Here is a 22,329-nt window from a genome sequence, read left to right as displayed (position 1 = left end):
TTGAATAAAACACAATGTCAAATTATCATTGAAAGGATTGAAAATAATTGCTGCTTCCATAGACATCACTGTGCATTTAACAAACTTTTTTTTTGTTTTGCTATTGCCTACTTGTCTGAAACTTAAAATAAACATTATGTGGTCGAAAACACTGAATAAGTGTAATATATGAACAGCACTGAGCGTCCTTCTTTGTCTCAGCACTAGCCGAAGAGCAAAAGCACATTTGAGTTTATAAGTTTATCACGTCACGCACTGAACTTTCTAATCACACTGGTGTGACTGCACGCGTCAAAGGGTTAAAAATCGATTGCGTTTCAGGAGTGGAGGGGGAACAGATTGAAACTGAGGGGGCAATGGTTAGACAGTTAGCACTGAAGGCAAAAGGCTATGGTTCTGAAGTGGACTTGAGTCCCCAAATCTCTAAATGCAGAACTCAGATCTATAGCCATTCAGGTGTGGTATCTTGGGCTTTTTGAGGAACAATGGCTGCGCTTTTGAAGCAGATGGGAAAACTGCAGTGCTGTGCTGCTTTCAAACATCCAGTTACTTTGAAAACATTCAAACTAACACATCTTGGCCAGCACAGTGTTACATTTCTATCCTTTATCTTTTAACATCCTACAGTAATTTTGTTCAGGAGCATCTGAACTTGTTTTGTTTTGGAAATTGGTGGCAGAATTTTTTTACGATGGGTTTGGTTGATGTAGGGTGGTTTGTGGTTTTGAGTAAGGCCCGACTGTTTCTCGTATTTGTAGTTTATGCAATCAAAATTGTTTCCCCAAATATTAAAAAGAACCCTGTTCTGATTCCACTGTCTAGGATGCCAAGTTCTTAGACATCCATCCATCCATCCATCCATCCATCCATCCATCCATCTTCTATCTATCTATCTATCTATCTATCTATCTATCTATCTATCTATCTATCTATCTATCTATCTATCTATCTATCTATCTATCTATCTATCTATCTATCTATCTATCTATCTATCTATCTATCTATCTATCTATCTATCTATCTATCTATCTATCTATCTATCTATCTATCTATCTATCTATCCATCCATCCATCCATCCATCCATCCATCCATCCATCCATCCATCCATCCATCCATCCATCCATCCATCCATCCATCCATCCATCCATCTAGCTAGAAGAATCCTCCAGATTCGGTTTACTTTACTTTAACAAAGACATTGCTTCCCATTTTCTTATGGAACTGCATCACCCTTTTCCCTTTTCTATATACTTCACTTCCCTTCTGCTATGTGTTATTTTATTTTTAAAATGTCTCGGCACAGCGAGTATCACTAGTTATCAGCCGAGTATCAGCCTTTCCTCCCATCAAGGTAGAGACAAATTTTCCCTTCTCTGTAAAGTGTTTACTTCTCCATGCACTGTAAAGTGATTACTTCAGCCAGTTCTGACTTTGTGATTGGCTGTGAGCAGTAGCATGTCATAGGCTGACAAGGTGAGGCCTGAGTACTGCACCTCACTCTGAATCTGAGATAAATGAAACAGGGCATCTTGTGTGCTGACTCTAATTGCCTCCTGACAAACACAGACAACTGCTCCGCAGCACAGCACACGAAGTGAGAAGTGGGTGCAATCTATCCGAGACAGATCTCTGCAACTATTGCTTTTTGCTAAACTGCATGGACTTGACAGCAAGAGAAGTTAGATTCAGGGACAGCTTAATGCTTTGGAGAGCCGAAAATGACCATCTGAAAAACGAACAGATTCCTCTGGGTTCAACTAGATGTAACAATACTTATTAAAAACAACTTGCGCCACATTAATCCTCTCACTCAACTGCTAATGAGTGACAAACATGACAATTCAAGTGGCCATGGTGGATATTCAACGGATATTCTGTACTTTGAAAAGAGGAACGTGGATGTTGTCTAAGGCTCTAGGGCTCACAATTATCTGACGGCTTCACATTTGCTAAATAACAATGTTAGCAGGATGCAGTGAGGAGCTAAATTGGAATAAATCGGAATGACCCTAAAGCCAAACATTGCCATTGAAATTACAACACTGTACCCACAATTCATTTAACAATTTAAAGAACATTCAGTCGTCCTACTTTTGTTTTGTGCAGCAGCCACAAGCTATTACAGATTGTTAATGTAAGCCCCAAGACATTCATATTATTCAGGGGTCAGTGAACTAATCACAAGATAAAGAAAAGCTGGAGAAACTAGAGAGGCTAAATCTATTCTGGGCTAATGCTGCATTCAATTTAACTTGAAAAGTCTGAATTTTAAAAATCCTACTTGCAGGTGTATGACGTCATGCAAAAAAGACAACTAAGGGACACTGTTTATGAGCTTAGATGCAAAAATGAGTAAATCAAAGATGCAACGTTACATTATAAAACTTTGCAAACATTTAAAGACACAGGGAGGTTTTCTGTTCAAATATTTCTCATGTAAAACATGCATAAAAGTATATTTTAACAAATAAAAGTATGAAGAAGCTTGATCTAAAGAGACAAGCTTAATAAAAATGATAGATCAATAGGCTGTATGAAACGTGTGTATTAAACTGGTGATAATAAAGGCACAGTCTGGGGAGGGTTGTGAGATAAATGTCAAGGAGATTCTGCTAAAATGAAGCAAGAATATTCCTTTCTTTCTCCTTGAGTGTACCTTTACAGGCACCTAAGTGTGTTTCATTTCATTCTAGCACCTTCAATCCTAGAATAAGATTGAAAAGCTTAAATGTAGTATCTATCTATCTTATATTCAAATTTGAATGTATTTTGCTACCACAATTCAACTTCAGGAATAGAATTAAAGTCTAAAAGTCATTCTCAATTCAATTCTGTGGTGTACGAAGGGTTAAACTGAAAAAGGACATTGAAATGGTTGTATAATGCAAAGAAAAAGAGAAAGAAATTCCTATTCATCTATAGAGCCCCACTCTGGTTTACAAAGAATCTCACAGCGCAAGCCCTTATAAGCCTGACAGCCGAGCTCACCATACGCCTGCCATGACCATACAGATGACATGGCTCTCTCTGATGGAATGTCGCTGCGGGAATTCGTTTTAAACAAAACTCACGAATCTGGCTTTACAAAGCCAATCTGTTGTCTGGTTCCCTGTCCCTTTCAAACCACTGCAGCAAACAGCTTGTGTTTCGGTATTATCATTCCGGAAAAAAACAAGGGTTCGTGACCTTCTTCGATTGCTGAATGTGTAGTGTGGCGGATGAGGGATGTATTTAAATCTTAATGTGTCGTGTCTGAGGGAGGCGGGCAAGGGGAGGTCGGAGGATATCTGTGTTGTAATGATGCATGGCTATATGGGGCTGGTGAATTGGCCTGGCTCAGATTGCCAAGTTCTCCCCAGACGCTCTGATTAAAGACTCTTAATCCATCATCAGACGCGGCCTGAACCGCACAGATGTGCCCGGGGTCAGAGGGCAGTTCGCGATTGGAATCCTACAGCTCTTTGCGTCTTCATCTGTCCCATACACCAAGCATCAGCCCAGAGTGAGAGAGAAATATTAGATGTAAGCACCTCATATATTTTTAGCTAAAGCACCTTGAGACATAAAAGATGTTCATAAAAGCTTCTCACCCATAATGATTGAAAGAAACATCACAGTGATCTAAGCAGAGAGACATACTTGTTGTGTGTGTATGTGTAGGTGGGTGTGTGTCAGAAGGTTTGGGCTGGGGAGAGAAGGTGGGGTTATCAAAGGCAGAGATGTTGAATGAAGTTGAGGTCAATGAGGGGATTATTCACAGATATCCATCAACAGTCGTATTATGAGTGACCCCCCCCCCCTCCTCCACTAATTAAATAGGGATGTGCTCAAAGCGGAATCCTTTATTTGGAAAGGCACAGATAATGGCTTCAAAAACGAATAATTCTGCCGAATAATAGAACAAATATTCCGCTGACACAGTCACTCCTCGTGTTTGCTGGATAACAGGTGAGCCAGGGGAAAGCGCAATATGCAACCTCTAAAATCACTATGCAATAATGAGTGTGAAGTGAAACTATAAACTTTATGAATGAGCTGAGTGAAAATCAAATAGCGTATTGCCATCTCTGTTTGTCTCTCAGAAATCTGAGCTTGGCAAGGGTAATATCAACTAACAAACTATACATTAGGGCAGGGTAATTTCACAAGCTTGCGATTCGATTCAATTCGATTTAACATCGATTATTGTGGATATATATCAAATACAGTACATTTTCTTGAGAAAAAAAATTCTCGACTAATGTTGTAAACTATACATGGTAGTCAGTTGGTTCTACATTACTATAATATTGAAGGTTTAAATTAACTGATTTAAATACAAACAAATTACAGATAGACAGATTTATTCAAACATGCATTAATATTGAAGAACATAAAAAAAAATATAATGAATAGCCTATGTAATGTGGTGCATATATTTATCAAAACGGTCATCTCTAGACTTTTTCTAGCTGACTAACGAGTTTATGGACACTGAATCTTAAATGTGACATTACGTGACATATTGTTCTCAAGCTGTTTCCTGACACTGATAGATCGATTACATGCGACGCGATAAGGATTGATAGATGTGTCACCGCGCCAGTTAGAGGCGGTCGCCGGACACAGTTGCATCGCGACGGCGCGCTCCACTGGCGGGATCCCCACGTAACCCTTGGTTGGCCCGCCGTCGAGGGTAGTGAGGGGGGAGGAGTCACTCGGCCGGTTTCTGGCAGAAAAAGGTGCCGTCCACGACCTCGTGAGCTCCTCATGCACCTCCGGGAAGAAAGGTGTCGGGGCGGGACGCTGAGAACCAGCGCGACCCACCCCGAGGAACCAATCGTCCAACCTAGAGGGTTCGGGACACGGTGGAGGGTTCCACTCGAGCCCAACCCTTTCGGCGGCCCGGGCAAGCATAGCAGCCATCTCAGGGTCCGGGGCAGCCGTTGCCACTCTCCCAGAGGGAGGCAGTACAACTGACCCTTCATCCCCCGAGGACTGAAACTCCCCCTCCGATGCAGCGATTGACATCTGTTCGTCCGCTGGAGCTCCAAAAGTCACCACTGGTCTCCCATGGGAGGGTCCAGCGGGTTCCCTTGGAGGCTCTACCGGCTGCGGAGCAGAGGGAATAGGGGCCTGCGGAGATTCACTCGGCGGGTTTGCCCTAAACGTGATCCTCAGATCACCCTGGCCATCCAAAGAAGCAGGTCCGCCCGGGTTAAGGGCAGACCTAGTTCGTGGGATGGGTAAGGGGACTCCCCCAGCCCGGAGGTAGGAGAGTCTCGATCTTAGCTCTGAGATAGTCATGTTCCCGCAGTGGGAACATGAACTATCCACAAACGCCGCCTCAGCGTGCTGTGTGCCCAAACACGTGAGACAGCGATTGTGACCGTCAGCAGGGGACAGGGAACGACCGCATCCAGAAACGCACGGGTGGTAAGACATCTTGAAAAAGACGGCACGCCACCCGTGAAGCTCTTTTTGTGAGGAAAACGCTCTGTGCTGAAGCACTCAGGGGAACCGCGACAGCGCACGGGATTGTAGTGCAGCCCGTGCCTGTACTCAGACAGGAAAACGCCCTACCCAGACCAACGGGGTTGCTGTGATAACAGCAGTTTTCTCTGTTATCTCAGAGGCAGCTGGATGAGTCAGCGCGGTCCCGCTGAAAGGTGCCGTTTCTCCAACACGCGTCCTCCTCTGGTTCTCTCCGGTCCTTGAAGTCTTGCTGTAGCAGCGAAAATACTCGTCTTCAGAAGATGAGTGAGTCCTCTTCATATGCCTGTGTGGCTCCGAAGTGAATGACAGCGTGCATTCGCTCTCGCTTCCTGTTTATACCCGCGGCGCGGGGCGGGGCGCGAGATGCAAATCTCGCACGCCAATTGTCCATTGGCCGGTTCTAGATAGCTCGAAGCTGATAGGGGCTCCCAGAAGTGATCCCAATTCGTCGGTACGTCCGACGTGAATGGGAACCAAAATCATTCAATGAAAGTGTTAAGCTTGCAGACAAATAGTTTTTCGTACCAGCTAACATTTTGAAAATACGAACACTGGCATGAATTGGAAAATTATGTCAGAAGTTCTCAGAGCGGCTTTAGGAATGATTTACACAAAAATTAATTCTGCTTGTGTTTCATGAATGAGGCTCAAAGTATGTAAACGTATGCCTTAACATTTAGGATGGACTTTGCATGGAGCAAGACAGTGACTTAAAATGGCCAAAACTTTCCTCCTCAGAAAGAAGAATGACATAAAGTTAACCCTGATTTTGACGCATTAACATAATAATTATTGCGTTACAGTGCTAATCTGGAGGGAGGCTAATAGCTTTATTCCAGTCAATGGTTTTGAATGGGATAGGGATTTTGTTGGAACCTCTAAATGGGATCAGCCTTTCCGGGGTAACACTATGGCTTTGTGCTGTAAAAATCCTCCCATCACCTCAGTATCAGCCCTGCTTATGGTGCTAAGCTGTGTATACATGTGTGTGCATGTATGTGCTTATGTGCATGTGAATTTGCGCATGTCAAGGGACGTCTGTCTGCATGTGTTGATTTTTGACACAGTGTTTGTATACAATATTCACTGAGGTTTTCTACCCTGAAACACATAATTAATCCATTTGTGTAGAGATTGCACACGTTCTTTAGCTGAACGCTCTGAAAAGGAGGAGGAACAGAATAAGGGCTGTGCCATCTGTGAGTGATCAGGTCAGAGAGAGATAAAGAGAGAGACACAGACAGAGACGGTATGAGTGAGTGGAATGCAAATCAGCTCTGCTAGAGAGGAATGAGTCTTTGTGACAGTGTAAGAGAAATGTTCATCTTCCAAACAGTGATTCAGGCACACGTGCACACTGACACTCAAGAAATATTCGCTAATTGCCAAGGCACTTTCACAAAATGCACAAATCACTGGTCACATCGGCTGCATTTAATGTGCACATGAAATTACTGATTTCAAAGTCGATATGTGCAACATTTGTGCCTGTAAACACACTGGGCCTCTGATCTGCAAATTGCAGGGGAAAGCTGAAATATACAGCACCTTTCTCTCCTTTTAAATTCATTTTAACATTTGATGTTGTCAACACTTCTTTTTAAAAACCCCTTTTAAATCAAACATTAGCAGACGTTTTTTATTTTTAAAGCGACTGCAATTAAATGTCCCTCTCTTGATTTTAAGATATATATTTTTAATTGCTTGTGATGCACTGCATCTGTTTCAAAAACACCTTGTTTCTAGATAGAATAGGCATTGATATATATTACAGGGTAATATATATGTAGTGGGATATGAGCGAGCTTAACAAGGGCCAAATTGCGATGGCCAGATGAATGGGTCAGAACCTCTCCAAAACTGAAGCTCTTGTGGGGTGTTCCTGGTCTGCAGTGGTCAGTATCTATCAAAAGTGGTCCAAGGAAGGAACAGGGGTGAACCGGCGACAGGGTCATGGACGGCCAATGCTCATTGATGCACGTGGGGAGCGAAGGCTGACAGACGAGCTACTGTAGCTCAAATTGCTCAAGAAGTTAATGCTGGTTCTGATAGAAAAGTGTCAGCAGGATAATGTGCCCTGCCACAATGTAAAAATGGTTCAGAAATGGTTTGAGGAGCACAACAACGAGTTTGAGGTGTTGACTTGGCCTCCAAATTCCCCAGATCTCAATCTAATCGAGCATCTGTGGGATGTGCTGAACAAACAAGTCTAATCCATGGAGGTCCCACCTCGCAATTTACAGGACTCAAAGGATCTCTTCAGGGAAAACCAATCAAGGAAAACATACGCCTAGAACACCTCCTAGTAGTCATTATATAAAACAAAGATGGAAAACCCTACATGAGATATTGCTTTGTAACTGAACAACTTTAACTAAAAATATACATAAGCTTAACATAAAGTGTTTTCCAACAACGATGTAATGAAAGTTTGAAGGGTGTAAAGCCTGTGTTTAGGCTATTAAGGAATTGAATTTGTGCATAGTTTTATTTTAAATAAATGTTCATTTAAAAGCAGTCTACTTCACTGTGATATGTTACCATATCACCATGCTTAATGCTGAGAATTTGAATAATTGTAATGTGATGATTAGGTGCAGATATCTAAATCAGAGATTATCAGGTTTGGGTGGTTGGCGGGTGGATGATTTATTTTTAACAGTGGATTCAGGTGACGTTAAAGCTCATACGCACATCTCAAGCACACGAGTCCCCTTTAAAGTTCAGGTAAAAGTCAATGCACAGACTTTTTCTTTGTTCAATTTGCACACTAAACATGGGTTGGAGCTCTTAATATTGACTACAATTTGGCATTCTTTAAAATAAAGAGTTATAATGTTTAAGAAGGGTCAAAGAGTTTATAATACAGGCAGACAGGTCTGCTAACACCCTCTAGGCTACGGTCTGTCTCTCCTCTGACTGAATGTGCTGGATCAGGCAGTCGCTGGTAATCAGTAAGGGTGTCTAGAGGCATCCAAACATTCAGCATGTTATCATTAACACAGTTCTCAGTCAGTCAGCAGAGTCCCAAAAGAACAACATTCTCTTCACGGAGAAGTGAATGCATTTCCCAGTCTCTGGATGACTGCTACATTATTGATAAGTCGGAGTGGTTCAGCTGTTCTTCTTACTTAATGTCAAACAGGTGAAATAATTATCAGCATGTTTACTAGGCTTGCTGGTTGCAGGTCTGGCAAATGCAATCTTGAAATGTTGGGTAGATTTTGTTTACTTTTTCAAATTTAATGAGAAGAACACTCAGTCTCATGAGCTTGGTTTCTTTTTGATGGACTTTCAAATACATATTTTAAGTCAGTGAGTGTGTGTGTGTGTGTGTGTGTGTGTGTGTGTGTGTGTGTGTGTTTATTCGTGCATCAACTAAAACTTCACCTTCTGTGAAACAAGTGAAGGAGAAAGCAACACTGACAGACTTACAATAAACACACAGACAAATATTAAAATAAACCAAAAAAGCAATCTACAGATCTCAAAGCAACATGTGATTTTCATATCATTTGATTACATCAGCTCTGTACCAAAACATAGCGAGTTGCTTGCCTATACAGTAGTTTAAGGCAGCATTTTAAGACATCTCTCTCATCTCTTTTAAGATGCCTTGATTTTACTGAACATTCAGTCAGCACTTCAAATTATGGTAGTCACCAGAATTCACTGTGACATACGCAATGAACAAAATAAGAGGAATTTTGATTATAAATATGTAATTCGGTACTTATAAGTATAAATTAAATATCCCAATATAATTATACAGTGCGTGTGCTTTTTTAAATAAACAACTTTGTTTGTAGTGTTCCAAATCAGTTACTTATGAGATATGTCAGTTAGGATGCTGCCTTAAAAGCGAGCAAGCTCACTGGGTTTTAGGACAGAACTAAGATGTTTCATCCACTAATACTAACTACTGATCTACTGTATATAAATGACTGGATTTCTCATCGCGTTCTAAACTGCCATCAGTATTCGAGCGGCCATCTTACTATGTAGACTATATAGACATACAGCCAAAACATTGCCCAAAAATCACACGATTTGCAGCGTATCAGTCTCACAGGATTTGTTTTACGATATATGTATGTCAATTAATAGTTACTTCAGATGTTATCTGTAATGTTTATGGTCTTTTCGGAGAGGAGTCATATATTGAAATCGTGAAATGCTAATAATAATGATACACGCAAGTGTCTAAACATACATAAAGCCAAAGTACTAACTCTGACAACATGGTGTTTAATTATTTAAAAATATTATTTTTTTGCCTTGCATAGTAACGACTTTACACTAACCTGCAATTTTCGAGGTTCGAAAACACACACTATGCTGGATATTACCTGCCATTAATTTTCATGATACTTTAACGATAGGTGACATATCCTTGAAAAAACTCCAGAGATCCAAAGCTAATGCCAGCGGCTTACCTATGATGACTTAACAGCTGAGCATGGGCATTTCACTCACATTGAATGCGTAAACGTCACATTTGCATATAGGCCATAAACTGATTGCTTGACTGCCAATTTGAAATATTAAATAGAATGATAAAATAACGTTATTAACCGGTTAATGGTAATTTTAAATAAGCGTCTCTGTTCAGAATGATTAAACTTGATTTTGTTTTTGTTTTCGTTCCTTGAACAGGTTTGGAGCCCTGAAATCAAATTATATATACAGTATATATAACAATATGTCCAGTATCAGGAGTACTGACTCCATATACTGTGTGACTGACAGGCTCCTTGTTACTGTATTAATAGATTCATATAAATCAAATTAAATATTAGGTTGCTTTTCATTAAAACTAATATCAAAGGTCAGTTTAATTGGTATTGGTATTAACTACTGAAATTTTAGTGATGTGATGTCCATAACATGCACTGAATATAAAAATTAACATATGACAGATGCCCGCTCTCTTAAGCCCTTAAATATCACTACAAAATTTGATATTTGATGGACAGTTCCTCCAAAGTGGTGCCTGCATTTAGTTTGCCATCATAAATTGCACCTTCATAATTCATAAAATCAATTGGCCCGACAAACAATGAGCACACCAGCGTTTTTTTAAAAACTGGAGCTAATTAAACATGTGAACTGCAGAACGATTCACATGGAACAGAGAGAGATTAGCCCGCCCCCTTTCAATTCTGACCAAGCATGGCAGTCACGCATCAGCCCAGCACGACACACACACATGCACACACACACACATCTGGGACCTGGCAGCTGGGCTACCCAGATACGGCGCATTCTGCTTCTGTTTTGCTGCACAACCCTTCTCCTCTTTTCTCCCTCATTTTTTCTACCTCCACGGTCTGCAGGTGCACTGCTTGGGAAACTCTCAAAGCAGTGGGTATCTTATTATGGGGAGGCGATGGTGGAGAGAGACAGAACAGTGAGCCCCATGTGCTCAGACAGAAAGTGCTGGGCAATATGTGAAACTCTTTGTATGAAAACCACAGGCTGTGAAACACCAACAAGCAGATCTGTTATCCGTAAATAAGTTAAAGAGAGTGCACAGGTCAGGTAGAGACAGGGGGAAAAGATCTGAAAGCAAAACAAATGAACTGAGAGATTCTCTGGACTGCAGGAGTGTCAGTGTTTCTGTTTGCGACTTGTTAAGATGCTTTAAATGAGCTTCTGCAGGTCTAATGGTAACAGGGCTGACAAGCCAGGTGTCACCTTCCATTTCCTTGAGTGATGCTACCTGTCTGCTGTTCATTCATTCTGAGATATACAACTGCCTGCTCAAGAACAACAGAGAAGATACTATTAAGTTTGTGCAAGAAAACAATTGTGTTTCTAGATTGTTATATTTTGACATGTGAAGTACTTTCAGCTGCTATGAAACATGCTATACAAATACTACCACTACTACAAATAAATAAATAAATAAAAAATATTATTATAGCATGATCAAAAGATATATAATGTAAAACAATGGTGCATATTGAATAGTTTATTATAATCTAAAAGAGTTTTTTTTAATGCCATATTTTAAACGACAAAAAATGTCCGGAAAACTCAAAATCAATCAATCAATTTATATAAATATTAATCATATATTCTTAAAATGGTTCTTACAAGCATCTGCTTTAAAACTCTTTAGAAAGCGTATAAGAGGACTGCTGAGAAAGGGCAGCGGTCTTCAGAAGATGGACCAGAATCAAGGTCAGGATTTAGGAAGATGTAGACACAGATAATCAGATGCGGAGAACGGAAAGACTAAATGCGTTCATCAATCACAGGGAGAGCAGAGTTACTCTGAGGAATTGCGACAATTAATCCTTCACCTGCATTTGGTTTAATTCTCAAATCGTTGAAAGGAGAAGTCAGCTAATGCACTCTTATGAGAGAGAGATAACACAAGAAAGCAAGTTAAACCGAGAGAGAGAGAGACGACTGATTCAGGCTGTGAACAAGAGCTGCACATTTCTTGAGTTGGCTCAAGTGATGCTGTGACAACAGCTATGTATCTGCAGGGTCAAGTGTGTATTTTTACACATTAAATTGTTTTCTTAGCTGAGTTGACGCCTGGAAACGGTGTTTGTGAATAGCATGATGACTGGATGATGAATGAGGTGCCAGAATCAATTGGGTGTGTAATTACACTTCATCATTTGGATCTCTCGCAGTAGAAACACACACACACGCACGCACGCAAAGTCTCAGATTAACTGCCTGGGCAGCAGCTTCCTGATCTGTCAATGGTGTTAAGAGGTCAAATGGAATATATCTAAATCGGTGTCCATATCAACCAATATAAAAGTCGCACTGGAATTCTTCCATCTCTGTAATAATAGCACAAAATCAAACGCTTTAAATAAAATCACAGAAATGCAAATCGGATTGCAATCATTTGAGGCCGGGAGGTTATAACATGATTAGATTAAGTTTTGTGGTGAAAGAGCATGAGGAACAGAAGACTGCTGAAACATCAGATGACCGGACCAATGAAATGTGCTGATGTGGAAGAGCTGAAGTGCCGAGCGCAGCACATGAGATGGCAAGAGGAAGATACAGAGTGGAATGACTTATTCTGGAAGGGGCGGGGGGGTGTGGGGTGAATCTCGAAATTAGCACAAATAGATTATCTGTCCTCCGGTTCCTGGCCTCAGCACGGCCCAAGCAGGCTGGGAAAAAAAAGGAAAAGAGAAAAACACATTGACTTCTCAGCAAACGACTGCCCATCCGAGCAGCCAAGGAGGACCGCAATTAAGCGATCAATCACCGTATCATCGATCCCCAGGGGAGACAACTGTATCCGGGCCTAACTAAATATGCAACGTTTTGCACAGATAACAGACAGGCATTTGAAATGGAGTTTAACATTCTTTAACATGACCAATGCCTTCATCTTTTAGTACCCATGGTATTTTTTGTCTGAGATGAGTAAATATACAGCCTCCCTCTTTTAGTCAATCGGGAAATGTCAGCCAGTAATAAGCCTGTACTGGTCTGCTGAAAAAAGTGGCCCTGACAAAGACCTGCTCGATGCAGGAAACGACCCATCCAACCGCAAACTACTCAAAACACTTCATTAAAAGTTAATGCTGAACTGTAAGATCAGCTAATTCAATTTCTGTCCCGACTGTTTATCGTGTTTCAAAATTCAAAAATGTAAAGGTTGTCTTTTAGACATGGCTGTTCAATGAGGCATTTACACCCCTCTTTGTCTTCGTTGCAAGCTAACAAGGAACAGTCGGGGTCTTCAGTTCTCCTGCGGAGACTATGGTTGAGCGAGAGAGAAGGCTGATGTATAATGCATACATTATACATCAGAATGAGTGAGGGCCAGCAGTGTGTCAGAGGAGACAGAGTCAGACTCAAGCTGTTCCTCCAGGAGCCTGCTTCATCCCTCCTTTAATTACACTCTATTGATCAAACACACACAGATGGAGGGGGGAATGAAGGATGGAGTAAAAGGGAAAAAAAAGAAAGACATGGAAGGACAGAAGTCAAGAAAGTGAGAAATAAATGCTGTGTGTAGTTTTCAGACTGCAGTATATAGTATGTATACACTATGCAGTATGCAAATGATGTGACCTACTACTTTTGCCAAAATGCTTACTACATGAAATAACGTAACCATTTGAACCATTTCCAGTGTGATGGATGAACCAGAAGTAATATCAGCCACAAAAATGTAACTGAAAATGGAAAATAAATATAAATAATAATAATTTTAAAAAAATGTCATTAATATTTAAATGTATTAATATATAGATTATAATCATATATTTTAAAATATAAGGAACTGTAGAAAGCTAGTATTCCAGTCAGAATATCTAGCCTATAATCTAATACGGTTCACATCAGGGCTTTCAAATGTTAAAAAGTCTCTTCAGATGTAAAAAGGACAACCTCATTTTTCTGGCACAAACAAGATGTCTCCATTTTTATTTCTAATATTAGAAATCAATCTGCTCATCCACAACTTGCAAACATGACCTTCATAACTAAATAATATATTAAATAGTTATTATTAATAACGGGAGCTCTATACAACAAACAGACCTGTGCTTCAAAGGTCTAAAGTGTATATTCTCTTCTTTTCTCTTTCATTTTGCTGACCTACTTAGCTCTCTGTTCCAGGGCTGCATCTTGGCTCCTTTGTTTCATACCGATATAGACTGAATCTCTTCTGAGATCAGGAATTTCTGTGCTTGGGGTCATCCGCCTCCTGCCAGACTCTAGTGGCTCATGCACTGTGAGGCAGAAACACATTTCAGGGGATGAAGGAGCGTATGCTTCCTGTGAGCTTGTGGAGGGAGATGAATCATGATTCTCCATGACAGGGAGGCTCGGAGAAAAACCCACTACAACGAGCATGCTGCTGAACTCTGGATTACCTTTTTAAAAACAAAACGACAAGTCACTGCTCTCATAAATATCTGTCAGAGATGACACTCGACGATCATCACTGTGCACCATTAATGAGAACACAGCCTTGAGGGAGATTTAAAATGTACAGCCTTCTGTGATCAACTGTCATCTTCACCCAGTAACAGGTTTAGAAACATCCACACACTCGACACACAGCATTGTACACTCTGATGTCAAGTTTGCTGATTAGACCTTCCTTTGCTATGCGATCTAATTTCCTTATAATAAAACAATACTGATTGATTTGTCGTTAGTAAAAACTGTTCAGCAGATCATCATCATCATCATCATCATCATCATTATTATTATTAAATTAATATTGCCTAATTGTTATTATAATTATATTATGGATATGTATTTAGAATTTTCAAGTTAATTTGCTGTGGGAGATATTACTTCTGGTGCATCCTTGATACACTCTAAAAAGTGCTGGTTTAAAAACAACCCAAGTGTGGTTGAAAATGGACAAACTAGCAATTGGGTTGTTTTAATTCAGCTATTGGGTTGTTTTAATTCAGCTATTGGGTTGTTTTAACCCAACGATTGGGTTGCTTTAACCCAGCAATTGGATTGTTTTAACTCAGCGATTGGGTTGTTTTAACCCAGTGATTGGATTGTTTTAACTCAGTGATTGGTTTGTTTTGACTCAGCAATTGGGTTGTTTTAACCCAACGATTGGGTTGTTTTAAGCAAACATTTAACCCATCCTCTGGGTTAAAACTACCCAATCACTGGGTTAAAACAACCCAATTGCTGGGTTTGTCCATTTTCAACCCAACTTGGGTTGTTTTTAAGCCAGTATTTTTTAGAGTGTAGGGAGTCACCAAAACACGAGAATGATTCTGCATTCATTTATTGTAAGTAGCGATTGATAGTTAATAATAATAATAGATAAATAATGTACTGACAGTAACAAGATTGCGCTGTTGAGGCTCGTGCAGCCTCATGAGGAGAAATCGCAACAAATGAGCGCAGCTCGTACAAAGAACTTACTGTGGTAAAAATTCTAAATGTGGAGTTTTTATATTTTTTACATATGATACAGTTAAGCAACATCACACGACCAAGAGTGCTGAATACCATCACGATTGAAAATGTGAAACTGATTTAATTTCATCGTTTGACTATATGACTCACTCATTGAGGGTCACCTCCCGCCACCTACTGGCGGTTTAGTTTCATGCTTAAAAGTATCATTCTTTCAAACATTTCTTATTTGTTGTATATTCAAAATATATTCAAAGCAATCGCATAACATTTTTTAATGCAGTTGTAATTTTTCAGAGTAAATGAATTGATTTGATTGGTAACAGCCCTATAGTGTCTTATTATTGTAATTTAATTTATTGATCAAATTTAAGAATTTAAAATGAAAGATGACACGTATATAATTTTATTTTTTTTTGTCTGAAGGACAAGCACATGAAAAGGCTTAATGTCGAGCCCTGAGAAAGATTCATCTACATTAGATTAATTTTTTTTATTGTTGACCTCAGATACTAATGAAATGGTCAAACAGGGATAGATGCTGAAAATAAACTAGTCTCCTTGTTAAGACCGAAAGAAATAAACATATAAAGGTGAGATGAGATGGAGGTGGTTATGGCCCCTGCTACATGTATAATTAGAGAATAAACTTCTGTTTATAGCCCGGGTGTCAGAACAGTGAATTTCACAGTCTTGAGATTGATAACAGAGTGTCAAGTTAGAAAGTATATTTCAGAATGCTGCAATCATGACGATGCAAGTTTAGCAAAACATAAAGAACAATCCAAGGAGGCTTTCTGAGTTCTCGTGCACACTGAAATGAAAGAGTTAATGAGGATAGTAGTTAACAATGCTTGATTCCCAAGGTACATATTTGCACTTATACTATAATATTTCCCTCAGAAATGTTATCTTTTTTAATGCATTGTTAAACATTATTGTAAGACAGAAAACGAACGTGACCGACTGAAAGGGAACATGGCTGTAGTTCTGTCTAGCTGTTTATAAAAATCAAGCCTATGCATAAAACAAACCCCTAAAAATATAAAGCAAAGTAAACATACCCTGCCTCCAAATACACAGAACTACATAATGAGAAACGGATTTTGTTAGGAAAAGGAAAAAGAGCCAAAGGCAACAATCTCCAGCCAAAATTCGACTGCAACAACAACTAATCCAAATGTCTTACCTGCCATGTACTTTAATGTCAGAGATGGCATAGAAGTATCTGGAAAGGTTGTTCTCATCCACCATGGTGGCGCCTGTGGCAGGCCTGAGCAGACGTACGCGCAGGTCAGTAATGGTGAAAAAGTCTCTCAGGTTCTTGGTGGTGTCCAGTTGTCCATACAGCGAGGCCATATTGTGCAGCTTGGGTCCGGCAAACAGTGCGAAGCGGTCTTTGATTTCGAAACGCACAGTCTTGTCGTTCTTCCACACGTAACCTCTGGAATATTCCTCGGTGCAGATAATGTCCAGCAATGTGTGCTGAGTAATGTCTTTCACCGTCTTGGCCTCCATAGTGAAAGCGTCAAGGCAGTCAGTAGCGTAGAACTGGTAGGGCTGCCAGCTACGTCCATAGTCCAGAGACTTCTCCAAAACCATCTGCTCAGGCCGACCTGACTCAAAAGTGATGACAATGTCATCGGTCAGCTCAATGGTCTTGTTCCACGACAGGGTTATGTTGACCGCCAGAGGTTTAGGGTATTTCTTCCAGGAGGTGGACTGCCAGAAGGTGGTGGGGTTGCGGCCCTCAAAGTCGAACATGAGCTCAGGAGGGTGGGCCAACTCGTCTGTGGCTGCATCGCACTCGTTGTTGCACATATAGGGGTTTTCCTACAAGATAAAGCAAACAAAGAAGACAACAGTTAAACAAGAATCCAGACAAAAGTGTTTTCTTATAAGCTTTATCACATGTGTGCAGATATGGGGTATAGGTTGGTGTAGGTAAATGAGATGAAGAGTACTCATATTTCAAAGGCACTGGCCTTGGGGGTTGAACATCAGCGTTATTATGGATATGAAGTAGTGGTCGAATCTATTCTCCAGCTGTTGGCTGAATCTAGATAAGGACTGGCCATTAAACGCCCAAAGACTCATAGATCTTTTATAGAGCCATTTAAAGTCGAGTTCCCTCATGTGCAGACAACCAGTAAAACCAGTCTTGTTTAGCACATAATTTATGAGAAGATTATTCCCTGTTTTAAGTTCCATCTATCCATGATAATAAAGAACAAGAGAATGGAGTCTCTAAAGAGCTAAAAATGGACATGGATTCATGTTTAAATGCTCATTAAAAAGAGAAAAATATGAAGGTCAGACAGACAAATTGTGAATAATACACTCTCCTCAAGTCATTCTTTTTGCATAAAGACTACCTTGTTCTGAACCTTGAGGTAAGGACACCCAGAGGTGCACTTTTGTCACAGCCACAGCTGGCAGTTGAAAAATATTCCACGGATCTAAAATTCAGGAAAAAGGCATTGAAATAAGTGTGCTGCTGGCTTGTGTGAAGACTGTTTGTGCCCTCATGTCAACTGGCCTTCTTCACCCTGCATCATCCCCCTCTCAAACAGTCAGACTAATCAGCATACTGGTATGTTCCACTGCACCACAAGCTGCCGTGTGCTAAGCAGGGGCTCGTGGGGCTGTGATACTGTCGGGTGGCCGTGGCGTCCTCCAGGAAATACCTCTCAAGAGGAACAAGCTCCAATTTATCTGAACAAGAAACACAGCAGCTGATTAAGTGGGAGATGTCTGTCTCTCTGCGGGAATCCGCAGGCCTGGACACCAGGGAAGAGCACAGTGATAAAGGATAGGAGGAGAAAGGGACTGCGGAGAATGAGCGACACAGTGGCAGAAAGGTACACAGGGGGAAAAAAAGGAGCGCTTCTGTTAATAGGCTTTTCCTCTTGCCTTGTCCTCCAAGGCAATGTGACAACAAAGCCCTGACAACCATTTAACCTCTTAATTTTGACAAAGTGGCATTAATGTGCTCTCCAGCCAGTCCTCTACAGCTGTGCATGTAGGCTTGGAGAATGATCAGACCCACCATTGGAGTCCACATGCCTCTCACTAGACCATCCCGTCAAGAGGCAGAGCTGTTCCTGCTGTTCAATCTCAGCATGTGCTTTAGGCACGAGCCCTCCTATGAAGAGAACAACTAATTGGTGTCTATAGCACTCTATGTTTAGCTAGCAAGCATCAAAACTACTATTGCTTATACTTGGAATGTGCGATTAAGTGATTTAAACAAACCCCTACCCCCTAAGAATTACGCTTTAGTGCATTATTTGTCCTGCAAATTATGTTCAGTTTTTGAACATGAATGATACCACATATTGCACAGCTTGTTAAGCGGAGGAATGCAATTACTCCTGGCAAACAATAAAACAGGCAAACAAATTGTATAGCCTTTCATCGATGATGATTTTTATACACACACACACACACACACACACACACACACACAAACACACAGATCAGGCATAACATTATGATCCTAATATTGTGTTGGTCCCCTTTTTGCTGCCAAAACAGCCCTGACCCGTCAAGGCATGGATTCCACTAGACCCCTGAAGGTTTGCTATGGTATCTGCCACCAAGATGTTAGCAGCAGATCCTTTGAGTCCTGTAAGTTGTGAGGTGGGGACTTGTTTGTTCAGCACATCCCACAGATGCTCGATTGGATTAAGATCTGGGGAATTTGGAGGCCAAGTCAACACCTTAAACTTGTTGTTCTGCTCCTCAAACCATTCCTGAATTGCTTTTGCGCATTATCCTGCTGAAAGAGGCCACAGCCACCAGGGAATATAGGTTCCATGAAAAGGTATACATGGTCTGCAACATTGCTTAGGTAGGTGCTACGTGTCAAAGTAACATCCACATGGATGGCAGGACCCAAGTTTTCCCAGCAGAACATTGCTCAAAGCATCACACTTCCTCCGCCGGCTTGCCTTTTTCCCATAGTGGATCCTGGTGCCATGTGTTCCCCAGGTAAGCGACGCACACACATCCGGCCATTCACGTGATATAAAAAAAAGAAATTTCATCAGACCAGGCCACCTTCTTCCATTGAACCATGGTCCAGTTCTGATGCTCACGTGCCCACTGTTGGCGCTTTCAGCGGTGGACAGGGGTCAGCATGGGCACCCTGACTGGTCTATGCAGCCCCATATGCAACAAACCAGAATCAGAACCAGCATTAACTTCTTGAGAAATTTGAGCTACAGTAGCTCGTCTGTTTGATCGGACCACACGGGCCAGCCTTCGCTCCCCTTGTGCATCAATGAGCCTTGGCCACCCATGACCCTGTCACCCGTTCACCACTGTTCCTTCCTTGGACCACTTTTGATAGATACTGACCACTGTAGACCGGGAACACCCCACAAGAGCTGCAGTTTTGGAGATGCTCTGACCCAGTCATCTAGCCATCACAATTTGGCCCTTGTCAAACTCGCTCAAATCCTCACGCTTGCCCATTTTTCCTGCTTCTAACACATCAACTTTGATGACAAAATGTTCACTTGCTGCCTAATATATCCCGCCCACTATCAAGTGCCATGACGAAGAGATAATCAGTGTAATCACTTCACCTATCAGTAGGGTTGGGTACCGAAACCCTATGTCATATGGTGTCATATGGCACCGGTACCTTTATGACCGGTATGTACCAGACCGAATCAGAACGCAGATTTCGGTGCCTCATTTCGGTGCCACTTAAAATCAAACGTGCTTTCGCGCTTTGGCCGGCGCTGAGCCAGAGACAGACACGCTCAGCGCTCGTCACATATCACAACTATTCAGTGTTTTCATCCACATCATGTTTATTTTAGGTTTCAGACATTTAAATGCTCATAAGTACTAGCAAAAAATACACAATGATGTCTATGGAAGCGGCAAAAACAATCCTTTCAGACAGTTAAGATAACTTGACTAAGTGTTTTATTCACATCAGATACACATTATATAGTGACTATACAGTTTACTCTATTCTTCTCCCAGTTCAGCACGTCACTTACTTTCATGTATTTCGTAAGATGAAGATACATGTATGTGATGTAAATCCGACAGATCCGATTCTCTGAGGCGCAAACTAACGTGGCGCCGCCCATCGCGCAGTATAGATCAACTAACACACATTTACTCACACACATATTTGAAAATCAGAATATCAGATAGTTCATGACATAGTTAGAAAGTTTGTGAATATTTTGATTAAAAAAGAAAAAGCGAAATAAACCCGATACAGCTGAGTGAGCTGTCATACAGCGCTATTGTAGCAGCTGTGTGTCATGTGAGAAAAATGACGCGTCTCCATGGAAACAATAAGGTGATGCGCTCTAAAATATTTAGCCAGAGAATATGGTCATATTTCTGCAAAATAAAGCTAAAGCTTGAAGCTGGTTTGTAGCATACCAAGAATACAGACTACTGCTGTTATTACTGTATTTAGAGTTAAATTAGGCCTATTGTAGTTGGGTTAGGTGGCTTTAGTTTTACTGTGAATTTGTTATGTAAATTGTGTTTTGTATTTATTTATATTTACATATTTAAGTATACTTTAAACTTGTAATAAATTGTTCAATTTAAATAATAATAAAAAAAAAATCAATAAAAAGCCATTCTTTAATCTCATCCACCTCGTTTTGTGGCTCTTTTTTTAAAGTATCGGTTCAGGCACCGTTTAGGCACCGGTACCGTTTTAAAAGTATCGGTTTGGCACCGGTATCGGAAAAAACCCAAACGATACCCAACCCTACCTATCAGTGGTGGTTTAAGAATTGTATTAATTAAACATGATTTTTGATTATTAAAATGTAATTAAATGATTAAAATGGAATCTAGAAAACTTACAACAGAAAACACAGAATATGGTAAATATAAAACAGAAAAAAAAATTTCCTAGGGCCCTAAACATGTAATTTTTGTTAAACTTTTAATAAATTGTTGTTCAATTGTATACGTTGCATTATTTCAAGTAATTAGACATGCTTTTTGAATACTAAAAATGTTGGAGTCCAAAAAAATGTAAACAGAAAAATACAGAATCCAGAAAAATTTAAACGAAAAAAAAAAAAAAACGGAATAAAAAAACAAACAAAAGGAATTTGGGAAAAAATAAAACGGATTTCATAGGGCCCTAACTTCCCTACGAGCTTGTGTTGTTATTATGTTTTTAGTCCACAGTACAGTAGTGTAGTAGTGTAGGACATCTGTAGTGTTGCAGCTGCAAAACTAGAAGCTGATGTGAGGAAATAGGCCACACAGTAATGCCTTATAAAGATTAATTGTTTTTCCCCAGTCACTGCAAATCTCACATTTATCGAGAGAGAGACATCACCTTTAAAAGGAACCACTGAAAAGCAAACATAAAAAGTTCTTTCATGCCACTGAGTCGCATTAGAAAAACGGATACGGATAAATTAGTAGTTACTAAAAACATTTCTATTAATCCTAAACTGATCAGGACACCCAGGATACTTGGACCAGGGCTGGGGACTTTGATGGCTGGGCTCAGTTGGAAAAGCAGACAGCTTTTTGTGAATTGGTCTTAATGACAGTGTAAGGCTCCAAACCGTGTAAGGTTAATCCCATCCACAAAGAGCTTGATAAAGTTTGATGAACAAGAAAGAGGGCCAGAGATAGAGAGAAAGCAAGACGAGAAAAAGAAAAATAGAGAGAGAGATGTACTGCACATACACTCAGCTGCCTGGTTCTAATCCGAGCCCGTTGTCCCCATTAAATGTGTTCTGGGTAATTTCACACCAACAAACACGCACAGTCGTCATGAATCACCTCTCACTTGCTTAACAAACACAGCCTTAAAGAAACCCACCCGTCCTACAAACGCCGTTTGTCTGTTCAGTGCATGGCTGAGTGTTTTTCTCATGGCTGATCACACATCTCAATGGAATGAAGACGTATTATCAATCAAATAATGTGTCTCAGAAGAGTGCAAATGAAAG

General features: G+C 40.5%; 1 protein-coding gene across 5 annotated transcripts in view; it reads right to left on the bottom strand.

Annotated features, from left to right (window-relative positions):
• ntng1a (netrin g1a) overlaps positions 1-22,329 on the bottom strand; it is a 108,635-nt gene that overhangs the window by 32,854 nt on the left and 53,452 nt on the right. For all 5 annotated transcript variants that reach the window (XM_079806066.1, XM_079806064.1, XM_079806067.1 and 2 more), the window contains exon 3: positions 16,554-17,197. In XM_079806066.1, the coding sequence (XP_079662192.1) occupies positions 16,554-17,197 (644 nt within the window). The remainder of the gene's footprint in view (positions 1-16,553; positions 17,198-22,329) is intronic.

Source organism: Gobio gobio (assembly GCF_949357685.1).
Source record: "Gobio gobio genome assembly, chromosome: 23".
Lineage (NCBI taxonomy): Eukaryota > Metazoa > Chordata > Actinopteri > Cypriniformes > Gobionidae > Gobio > Gobio gobio.
This window is presented reverse-complemented; position numbering and strand designations above follow the sequence as displayed.